This window comes from Gasterosteus aculeatus, chromosome 4 (genome assembly GCF_964276395.1).
Source record: "Gasterosteus aculeatus chromosome 4, fGasAcu3.hap1.1, whole genome shotgun sequence".
Lineage (NCBI taxonomy): Eukaryota > Metazoa > Chordata > Actinopteri > Perciformes > Gasterosteidae > Gasterosteus > Gasterosteus aculeatus.
Genome location: NC_135691.1, coordinates 22,815,676 through 22,827,854, shown reverse-complemented (window position 1 = coordinate 22,827,854; position 12,179 = coordinate 22,815,676). Strand labels below are relative to the sequence as shown.

The window sequence follows — 12,179 nt, the reverse complement described above, 5'->3', positions numbered from 1 at the left end:
CGTTAACTACGTTAAAATATTTTGTTTCATTAATTTGACCACATTAATTGCATAGATTAATGCGTTTATGTTGACAGCCCTAATATGAATAGAAGGGAGATGGCTAGCTAGCTGCTTCAGCTACACAGGGGTAGGCTATAGTCAGCTGCTGCGAGGACAAGTCATTCAAGTGTGTAAATAAAGTTTTGCAATCGGCTCAGGCACCAAAAGCAAGCACTGAAATCTCCATTGCGTTTCAGTTCAGTAGATACCGGTCGTACAGGAACCGGTGCCATATTGGTCCGGGTTCTCGGGACCCAATCCTAATTATGACTAAATGTCTCATATAGTATGAGACGTATGTCACATATAGTCAATGCTAATTATGTCACATTGTAAAGATTCAAAACACTCTTGGTGGTCAAAAGTATATTTTCAGACATTGCTATGCAACTGCACAGCTTTGAGACAAATATCTTCACAGTCCACTTATTAGTTAGTTAGGCCTTTAACTACACTTCATCCTCATGCTTATTTTGAATGGCTCTGGCACACTTGTCCCTGTGACATTTGAGTTTAAGCCTGTGTTCCAAAACGAGCAACAAAAGCATATGGACCAAACATGGTCAGCTGGATTATCAACTACTGAAGTGTTGCTCAAGTAGGTCAATCGTTAAATAGCACCGAGAACTGGCCTACGACATAAGAACAGGGCAAAAACAAAACATGTGATTGGTTAACATTTAACCGTCTCAACGGTGCGCTGAGGAAGGTTTTGTGGCATGTGACCTCCATCACGTAGCGCCACGACAATTTGTCATTTAATGACCCTGATTTAAAAATTACAAAGAATGTAAACGCAGCATCAGTGATAACTGTTGAGCCATCATTTAACTGAGCAAACCCCTTTCGCTGCTGAAGACCAGAAACTGGTTGATTTTGTCTTAATCTATATATATATATATTCATTTAAGCAAGAAGAAAAGCATTTGTTTGATGTTTTGGCAAAACAACAAGTTAAAAGAATAAATAAATTTGAGCGCTACAAGGATAACGCAAGTATAACAGGATAAAGTTAACAACTGGCAGACTGATGCTACTATACTATAAAAGAAAACTCTATACATATACACACGCAGTCAGAGAATGAAAACATAAATGAAATGTCTGTTAATAAAATATGTTGAATATTAAACAGGTAATGTAAATATTAGATACTTTGCGTGCCTGCTCTGTCTCATGGTGTCAGTGTTAAGCCACAGTGATATGAGCTCTGTCCGAACTAAGAGCACATAACACAAACCAGACTTGTGCTGCACCACATCACACGGGATGGCCAGACTAAGTTTATTAGGTTTCTGCATGTTTCACACAAATCATATGGGGCCTGTTTTCCAACGCACTGCACCACTTTTTAGTTTGAGTTTTCTTATTATATCCAGGAAGCGGTTGGTTTCTATTCAGGTCAGTAGGCCGCGCAAAAGAAATCAACTCTCATAGACTTCCTGTACATCACATTGAACTATCAGTCTACTTCATTCTTTTGTCAAAGTTCTCATTGGGTTGAAGTGCCTTTCTGAGCAGAGAAACTCTCCTTTGTAGTGTGTTCAAGGAACTCCTCAACTCCTCCTCAAAGCGATGTTTTCATAAGCTCTGTTGTAAGAAAATTGAAGACAGAGGACAAACCAGAAGCAGACTGGGAAATTTGGTTATCTGATATATTTAGGATATGTGCTCTTCAAAGGTTGACATAAAAATGATTGATGCTCTTAAAGCGTCCTTAAACTCAAATCCATTCAATAAGGAAGGAAATTGATCGAAGGCCTGCTTGGGAAAACCATCCATTTTCAAGTCAATCAAGTTTGTGCAGTCAATTTATATAACTCTGATCTGGCACTAATATATAGTGATAACAGAAACAAAAGCCCAGAGAAAACTTAAAAATAATTTTCTCCCACTGACAGCAATCGTAAAAATTCGCAGCCCAGTGAGAGAAGCCTTGCACTGAGCATCCCAATGGTAACTATTAAGAGAAAACCCGGGACTTGACCCATGCTGGATCGTGAACCACACCTCCCACGGATGCTAACCTAGCCAGTCGTTGAACTTCTTGACCTCCGAGGGCAGTCCCAGCTCGGTGAAGTCTCCGGCGTGGATGAACACATCTCCGTACGGCATCTGGATGCTGTCGGTGCGGGAGTGGGTGTCTGAGATGCACACAAAGCGGGTGTAGCCCGGCGGCTTGGGCGTGTCATGGGGCATCGGGTCCACCCTGAAGCAAGAAGGGGCAACAAAAGATAAAAGTTAAGGGAAACAAAAAAATTCACCGCAGCTGCAGAGAGAGAGAGAGAGCGAGAGAGATGAGGCGCTGCATGCACACTCTCTGAGGAAAGAGGCAAACAATGAAAGAAGTTTCAATTGGTATCCAGTAGAAAATCCTCCCCACAGACCGAGACAGAGGAGGAAACAAGAGACGCAGCAAGAAAAGAGAGGCCACAACAAAAGCGCGGCACTGACGGAGACAGAAAGAGGAATATGCAGAGCTAGAAAAAGAATAAAGCACAGACATAGAAAAGAGCAGAGTCCTGTGGGATCTGCAGAGAGCGTGCAGATCCACAGGGTCTCCAGGGGGCAAGGAGGGGAGCTGGTGAATAACTGTGGCCCACTTTTACGAGCGTTCCTCCAGGTACGATAACACCCAGCCCAGCCTCCACTGCATCCTCTTCCTCCTCTGCACACCACCACGAGAGAGAGAGAATGAGAGAGATTTTTTTTTTGACTTTTAGAAAATCTTTATTTTACATAAAAAAAACAATTCACAGTCATCAGTCACTTTGGCAGTGGCCCGTCTTCCCGCTCAGGATCCGCCGGTCAGACGCCTCACTCAGCCCCATTTCCTCCATCCCTGGTGATCTTGAGGATCTTCCGTAGTCGGAAGACCTCCCGCTGGGTGTAGTCTGCTACACCCTTTTTCGTGCAGCAGTGTCGAACGGAGCGCGCAAACTTCTCCAAGTTGGAGAAGTAGTCCTCCAGCTCCACTCCTCTCTGGTTCTTGGTGGCCACCAGGAACGATTTAATCTGCCCCACCCCGTGCCTGCTGGTGACTGTCCCCCCTGAGGAGACGCTGTTTTCAGAGGCCCACCCTGAAGAGGACTCTGACTCCCCACCTCCCACCTTTCCTCTGCGCCCCCCTCTTTTTGCCCGAGAGCCTCCCCTGTTGGCCCTCGTCTTCCTCTTCAGGCAGGGAGCCTTAAAATCCACCCCCCCCCTCTTCCATATATTCCTCGCTGTCCGAGGTTCCACCTCGAACAGCTCCCCCGCTACCAAGTGCCCCCATCCCCTCTTTCACTCTGTCATACACACCTGCCCGCTGGGCTACATTCAACCCCCCATCCACTCCGACATTCATCCCCTCTGACCCCTCATCCACCTGACCGACCGGCTGGCTCTCACCCAATCCCACACTCTCCCCCTCATCCACCTGGTCGCCCGTCTGGCCCTCACCCAATCCCACACTCATCCCCTCACCCATCCCCACAGACGCCCCCTCACCCACCTGACCGACCAGCTGGCTCTCACCCAATCCGACACTCTCCTCCTCATCCACCTGACTGACCGGCTGGCCCTCACTCGTCGCCACACTCACCCCCTCACCCGTCGCCACAGTCGCCCCCTCACCCACCTGACCGACAGGCTGACCCTCACCCGTCGCCACACTCACCCCCTCAGCGACCGGTTGGGACTCACCCATCGCCACACTCAACCCCTCACCCGTCCCTACAGTCACCCCCTCATCCACCTGACCGACCGGCTGGGCCTCACCCCCTCCCACACTCGCCCCCACATCCAGCGGAGCGGACGAGGGGTTCCTCTCCGGGCAACCCCTCGCCAGGTGTCCCTCTCCACCGCAACGGAAACACCTCCCATCGTCCGATGTGGCGAACATGGCGTAATCAAACCCCTCGATCCTCACCTTAATCACCAGGTCGAGGGCCTGGGGTTTGGTGAGGACCATGTGGAGTTGCCTCCTATGCGACACCACATGCCTCATTAAAGGCGACTTGCAACCCGAGGACAGCTTTTTAAGCGGGGACACCACCTTCCCATGTTTGACCAGCTCCTCCAGCAGCACTCCGTCAGGGACGAACGGCAGAACGTTCGCCACCGTCACCCTGACGGCCGGCACCGCGAGCGGAAAAACGGGCACGTGCGCCCCGCGGACCACCACGCCGCTCGCCACCACCTCGCGCGCCTTCTCCACACTATCTACAAAAATGACCACCGCGCGGTTCATCCACGCGGCGGACTTCACACTCCCGTGCCCAACCAACCCCCCCACGGCCAGACCGCAGTCCTCCACGGAGCACGCGAAGCCCGGCGTGCCGTGCTTCCGCGTCAGCCCCGTGAGGTCCGACATGCCGACCGGCTACAAACATAGACAAAAAAACATAAAAAGAAAGAAAAGTCACACATACACACCAACACGCATTCACCCCACAACACACACCAGAAAACCACACCGAAAAATAAACGAAATACCAGATAGAAAGCACAATCCAAACAATTCACCTCACGCTCCGCACACTCAGCACTCCTTCCGCTCAGAGAGAGAGAGAGAGAGAGACATGGACATGGGAAAGAGGTTTGCATCCACGTAAGGCCCTCACAAAGTAATAAAACACATCTATGGGTTTATGGAGAATGTTTAATGTATACTTGTGGATGTAAAGAAATGCAAAACTATGCGTTGTGGAGAGGCCTTTCTGAACATCAACATAGCAGGGGTTTTTTGTAATATGTAATAAGTTACAACTGAAACTAACGTTGAACATGTGGTCTGGGAAGCTGTGTTACCACAAATACCGCAAATACCGAGAGAGGACCATTGACATGTCCTTGGTATTATGGACTCTCTTCCTGTCTTATTTTATATAAGACCCAATCACAGCAACAGACGTCACCAGCAAAAAACATTGTTTTGCTCTGGTATACCACAACTTGGGATTGGGATACTCTCTTGCACTGCGCATGGCGTTTTTTGAGCAGTTTTAAGACGACTTATAGAAATAAACATTTTGGCCACTTATCAGCCGAAGACACATAGATGTCACCAGTGCTGTAGTGGTAATATTAGAGGTGGGTAAACTCTGGATTTTGTGATCATACAGACCTCGTCGCGATGCGAAGGAACGCAACACAAAGCGTCGCGACTCTGTAAGGCTGTCCTGGCTATATTGCATTATGTTATCAGTAAAAGTCATATACAATCAATGACAATGAATAAATGTGTTAGTAGTTTGTAGTTTATTAAATTTAAGAAAACAGTAAAGAAAAGTATGTCAACACAACACAACAACACAATTGCAGATTAAGAACTATCTACATACGGAGTCTCCTTTTTACAGTAGTGCCCAGAGGGCCTCCTTGTCCTCCACGTCAGGTCCTGCCTTGCACAGAGGAGCCATGAACCCCAGAACACGCGTTCTGGGGTTCATGGCTCTGGGGTCCGCAACGACTACTACACCCCCCCCCCCCCCCCCCCCCGTCGGTCGTTCCGGCCGCAACGACTACACCTACACCCCCCCGTCGGACCTTCTCGACCGGTCCGCGAAATATTGTCTGACATGAAACCGGTCCGTGAGGTAAAAAAGGTTGGGGACCACTGGGCGGATCCAACGTGTATGTGTTTACACACCTCCTGGATCCTGATTGGTGTCGCTGCTGCAGCCGCAAGGCACTGATTGGATGCTCACAGACCGTAATACAGCGCAGATGAAAATGATTCAGACTACGGCGTTTATATGTTCAACAATAGGAAACGTAGTCTTAGCTGTTTTAAAATTACACCAAGTTTATTTCGGATTATTCCAACGGAAGAATACAAGGCGCAGGGAACTTTGAGGTGCGTAAACGCCACTTAGAGGTGCGTAAACGCTATTTACAAAATTCTAGAGGTGCGTAAACGGCGTTTACGTGCGTTTACCCTCCACTACAGCCCTGGAGGTCACTCATAAATGCCACACTTAACCCCGGCTGTCAATCACATCAAGCAAAAGGTACCTTTACTACTCTACCACTGACTTGTAAGATGTAGATATGGTGATTGTGCACCTCCTCCTCTTTCAACTGCCAAAACAGGATTTATTTCCCCGTGATTTACATTTGATGCAGGAGTGTTTTTGAGTGGCCACCCCTGTTGTAAGAAGTTTTGCTCTCATAGGCTCCTTAGTCGTTAAGAAACCTTCACGAAAGAAAAAGTCGCCAGTAGGCCTAAACCTTGTGATTGATTACCATAATAATAATAATATGTTTATAATAATAGAGCAACCTAGGTCGGTATGGTGGTTAGCACTGTTGCCTCACAGCAAAAAAGGTCCTGGGTTTAACTCCACCCAGTAGCAGTAGTAGTTTCTGTGTGGAGTCTACATGTTCTCCTTGTGTCTGCGTGGGTTCTCTCCATACTCGGCCTTCTCCCAAATAATGCTCTGGGGATTAAGTTGATTAGGTTGATTGGTGATTGATTGGTGATTGTAAAATTGGCAGTAGGAATGTTGGTGTCAACGGTTGCGATTGACTGGCGCCCAATCCAGGGTGTACTCCGTCTCTCGACCGGCGTTAGCTGGGATTGACTCCAACCCCCCGCCCGACCCTGTTTGTAGTATAAGTGGTATTAAAGATAGATGCAGAGCAGTGCTCTTTTTTGCAAATGCAAAATATGAGCTTGTGCTTTAACATATTGTAGACTAATGGGGTTTGATTATCTGAAGAGGATTGTTTGCTCGCTAGCATGGTCGTTAGCTTAGCACATTAGCTTGCTAATTAGCTAAGTTAGCTTAACATGGTGTCTGAGGATCATTGTTTTTCTTTTTACGTCTATTTTGTCAACCCCAACTTGGTTGTCATGACAACCAATCAATAAGATATCAACAAAGTGTAAAGCCCAAAAATACATTTTAGAAATGCTGCTGTTTATATGTATAAATTATATCTACATAAATGTTGTATGTAGTTATCCATACAACATTGTCATTATTATTTTTTTTCTTAGTGCATGAAATCCAAAAAACAGACAAAATCAGTTAGCTTTATAGTTAAAGTGATAATGTAGTATGGTGGCAACATTTGATTTGATTTGACCTCGACACTGAAATGATCGCTTAGAAAAACCTAAAACATTAATTAAAGTAATGGAACAATAGATGGTTAATAAGAATTTAATCATCAAAAGTAAAAGATGAATAAGGAGCAAAAGAAAAGTCATCTCCAGGATGCACAGGAAAAGGATCAGAAGAGAGGCAGACCATAGCCCACTAAGGGACAGTCTAAGTGTTGGCAGTCTAAGTGATGCCTACATGGTTTGGTTATCTACTCACATGTGAACGTGTGGGGGCTGGAAGCGTCCCTGGTTGATGTTGTAGAAGGTGAAGGCCTGGGTGGGGTTTGTGCTGTATTCATCCACTTCCACCGCCGTCTTGTTGCCTCGCTGGGCTTGGGACTGAGCCTGCGACTGCTGCCGTCTCGCTGCCATAATCTCAGACAAGGTGAAGGCCATGGCACAAGGTACCGGAGCAGAACGGTTTGGAGGAGGGCCACGGATTGGGTGAAGAACTTTAGCTGCTTGCTGTTTTTGCTTTTGGATGGTGAGCAGATAGTCGAGGCCCGGGGAGAGGGTGCTGTGAGACGTCCTGCAGGGGTCAAACTCTCACTGAGCAATAAGTCACAGTGAGCTGGGGAGAGGACATCACCTCATCCTACCTCTTTTCCTCTTTCTCTTCTTCTCTGCGGCTCCCTAGGCACCTGAGAGGGGAGGCAAGAGAGCACAGCTGATGTAAAGACAGGAAGTGGGGGAACAAAAAGAAAGCATGTTATAGGAGAAGCTTTCTTTTAAGCCACATATTGCTTTCTTTGATTATAACTTTAGATGCTATTTAGTTGTTTTGTGTCACATCTGTCATACGGTGCCCTTTATAGTACAATTCCTACACAAAAAATCTATACTAACTTATTAAATATTGGAGAACAAGTTCATTCTCAATTTAATTGTCAATCTTTTTTCGAAAACTTTTTAAAGTTTTCATAGAAAAAGTGGGAGGACTGGAAAAAGTTGTTTTGGCCCAAGGGGATGTCTCGAACGTGTTTGCCTAACGAGAAGCCGAGACAAAAGAGGAAATAAAACCGAGAAAAGCAGTGAATGCTCAGGTTTGAGAGGCGCGGTGCAGAGAGTGCTTGCTTGATTGAATCACTATACGAACTAATCAATGATCAAATTCAATTTAACTGATCTATTCATTGACAGCAGTAAACCATCTTAGCTCAAAAACAACTTCAACAAAGTCCTTAAACGTGACAACATCTTACTGACAGATGTGAGACATATTTCTTTTATCTGCTCCTTTTTTGTGTATTTGTATTGCAATTGATAAAACAATTATTCATGAATAGCGTGACAGAAAATGCAGATGGAAACCGGCTATAAAGGACAAAGGCATATCCTAACTCGACTTGATTTAGGGCACGCTTGTTAGTACATTTCAACAGCAAGGCAATTCAAAGTGCTTCACGTAAAACCATTAAAAGCATCAAACACAAACAAAAGAAAAGGAAGTTTAAAAACAATTGGGAACATTGATTGAAACATTAAAAAACAGACATTAAAAATAAACTAAGCTAAAAATAGAAGAAAAAAAGGTTCAGCAGTGCAGTTTGCAATTGGAATATTAGAATGCAGTAGAGAAATGCAGAAATGCAGGAAATTTAATCTGGTTCAATAATATGCAGCAGCAAACAGAAAAGTCTTCAGTCATAATTTGAAGCCACTGAGTCTCAGCAGACCTGCAGCTTTCTGTGACATTGTTCCAGATATGTGGAGCAGAAACCTGAGCGCTGCTTCTTCATGTTTCGCTGGAGACAGAGGTGATAATTTGGGGACATGCGTCTTGCGGCAAATTCGGCCTGTGCCGCCAATTCCATGTCGGGGCGTCTTCTCGGATTCCTCATTCACTGCAACCTCACACGCTGACAGCACACCGCCATGCCCGAAACACACTTCACACATATCACAGCGCGCCTCTCCCGGCGTGCTCGCCGGATGTGTTACAGGAGTGCCCACATTACGTGCGTTCTATGTGTCCTGCGCTTGCACGCCGGTCGGTGTGTAAGCAGGCCTGTGCATGCATATTGAGACGTGTTGCTGTTGTCGTGAATATGACATGTGCCAGTGTGAGACAGAAAGATGCATTAGCAGATGCTGCAGGATTGTAACACATGGATCAGGCGCACCACGCAGGATGACTGAATGTTCTTTTTCGGACCTCTCGGTGGTTCGTTTTACATCTATTTCTTGTTATTTTGCATCTTTTTGTTTTGTGCATTCCTAAATGTTTATTCTGCCTCTTTATGGTAATTTTGAATATTTGTGTGGTTGTTTAATGCCTCCCTTTAGCCGTCTACTCCTCTTTTTGGTCATTTTGTGTCTCTTTGAATCTGTGTCGTCGTTATTGTTGTTTGACTTATATTTATATATATATATATATATATATATATAATATGAGAGGAGCCTTTCTGTCGCAACACATGTATATGTGAACCATAATGAACCCTTTTGTAATTGCAGTTTTACGCAATTTAGAATCCTCTAAGGATTTAAAGAGACGTTTGAATCTGACTGATAAGTACATTATATGTATTACTTTACTTTGTCACAATCACATGTTTCACATGTTGTTTTTAAGTATGCTGTTGTACCCAGTTGTGGCATTACAAAGCAGATGATCTTAATGATTCACGCTTCTTGTACCTATAATACAAATGAACAGTTTACAGTACCATCTGTATTTATCTAGAGATTATTAAATATATGCTCGGTCATTAGCGTTCTGCAGACTATAGAAAAACATGACTCTCCACATTCTCAGTTGAGGTAAAAAGTCACAAGTCAAGGCTTTTAAGAACATGATTAATTTATGCCTCCATCCAGAAACAACAGAATTAAAAAATCCTATCATGGAACGTTTAGACAAGGATTTACAGTACAAAGAAGAAGTAAAAATACATTATCCATTTCATATTTTTCCTGATTAAATGAACCATATTGATACAAAGATTTTCACCTGTGTTCGCGCTCTGAAGTTTAAGTCGGAACTCAGTGGAAATGAAAACATTTGTGTTCTAAATCAGGAATTTGTTTTTCACTCTGGCAAAAACATGGAATCATGCAATATGCTATAAGTGGAATTAGAAAGTATTAACTGTGCACTGTGTTCTCAGTGTAAAGAGATGAGAGGAGGAACACAGACGATGACAGCAGCAGCATCCATAGTGTCCCACTCAGACCAGAGAGAGTCCTGCTGGATGCTGGATGCTGTCAAGGCTCAGAGCGGTTAATAAAAGGAGAATGAGAGGGGAGGCTGTCTGGTTGATGCTCTCTCTCTCTCTCTCTCTCTCTCTCTCTCTCTCTCGGGAAAATTCTCCTATTCATCAGGCAGCCGTCACAGTAGAGCGTGTGGCAATTTATTTGCTCTTTTATAGATATGCACACAAAGTGAAAACGAAAGTACTTCTGAATGTGTTGCTGTATTATCCCATTCCAAACGCAAGAATCACGGCCTGGTGAAATATACTCAAACAGTTGAAAATAATTCATTCGTGCTGTGTGAAGAAGTTTCCCTCCTCTCTTAGAACCTCTGGCCGGCGCTCTGGTTAAGTGAACTATAATAAAACTTTGGTCCCATGGTGTGCTTCATCTGCCTATCCGTGAGCCTCTCCAGCCGGTACCGTGTTTGGAGACTTTTGATGCCGTGCTGCTGAAACCGGATCCAACATGAGAGCGCGTTCCCATGTCGGAATGCATTATATCTGCTAACGTGAATGCGTTGCCGTCTATTAAAAGCCCCAATACAGGCGCCCGCAGAATCCTGCAGACATGTCACTGGCATGTGAGGAGGTACCCGGGCATTGACCCAGTGGGGAAATACGCAGCGCTTAGCGGGCTCTCTGGTGCGGTCTCGCATCCATGAAAAAAAAAGCCTCTGCACAATTGCACCAAAAAGATGATGAAAAGGAATCAACCTACCGGCTCCGCTGATCGGCAGAAACGAGGCTGCTGAGGGACGCGTGTGGAGAGAGGACGGTGCGTGCGCTCATTGAGGTACACGCGCTGGTCAGTTTGAATGTGGACCCCGTGGTGCACCGGTGCGTTTCTCTCTCTCTCTCTCTCTCTCTCTCTCTCTCTCTCTCTCTCTCTCTCTCTCTCTCTCTCTCTCTCTCTCTCTCTCTCTCCCACCACCGTATTTCTCTGTGAGCGTTGCGTTGAGGAGGAGCAGAGGAGGGAGGAGGGATGGATGCTGCGCTGCACCGAGCTTATCCCCAGTCACATTTACTCTGATGGGGCCACCAGTGTCCAGGATTTAAGGGAATACATGAGAAATATTTTGCTGTGATGCAGATATGCCTTCACTGACTATTCAATTATATTCCATTCTAAAACATACACTAGTAGTAAAATCCCTTTGTGAAGGTAGCTACTCCATAAAAAATATCCAAAGCAAAATGGCTGTAAATATTATAAGTATTACTATAAACACATGCAAAAATTGTGTTGTAGGTACTTCATACATAGCCTCCCTTCATAGTGTATTATATATTTGAATTGTTTAGTCTATAACATTGTATCATATTCAATAATGTTCTTGATTTTGAGTAATTACTCTGGAATGAATGTATAGTGGTTTAAAAAGTGTTAAGTGTTATTAAATAAGTCACTCGCAGGATACTCATGTAAAGTACAAGTACTTCAAAACTGTAATTGAGTACCGCACTCGTTTATTTTTTCTGAAATCTCACAACACAGAGAAATGATTATCATCAAAGCAGCATCGGCTCATTTTTTATATTGTCCCAATAATATCAGTGCAGGGATGCGCTACTAATTAAAACACAAGTCAGATGGCGCAGAAATCGGCTTCTTCTCTCTCATTTCTCAATCTCTTGGTAGCAAAAAAAAAGATGTGAAAAGGACAACTGCCACAATGGAACACCATTAAAAAAAATGTGTTGGGTCACGTCATGCATGCACGGAGCTAATGGAAAGTGATGCCCATGCGCAATCCTTGCTTACTAATGGACACATTTAATTTAATTCAAAAGCAACCGAGGATGACACCAGTCGGTACAAGTCATCTGGTAAAGAATGTGTGTAATGG

At 44.8% G+C, this 12,179-nt stretch overlaps 1 protein-coding gene across 1 annotated transcript in view; it reads right to left on the bottom strand.

The window, feature by feature from the left end:
- The window catches only part of mpped1 (metallophosphoesterase domain containing 1), a 75,533-nt gene extending 64,326 nt beyond the window's left edge, over positions 1–11,207 (bottom strand). Inside the window, exons 1-4 of the mRNA XM_040174146.2 lie at positions 11,051–11,207; positions 7,735–7,776; positions 7,353–7,664; positions 2,070–2,251 (exon numbers count right to left, since the gene is read on the bottom strand). Coding sequence (XP_040030080.1) covers positions 2,070–2,251; positions 7,353–7,664; positions 7,735–7,776; positions 11,051–11,121 — 607 coding nt within the window. The 5' untranslated portion in view covers positions 11,122–11,207. The remainder of the gene's footprint in view (positions 1–2,069; positions 2,252–7,352; positions 7,665–7,734; positions 7,777–11,050) is intronic.
- Between the last annotated feature and the right edge of the window lie 972 nt (positions 11,208–12,179).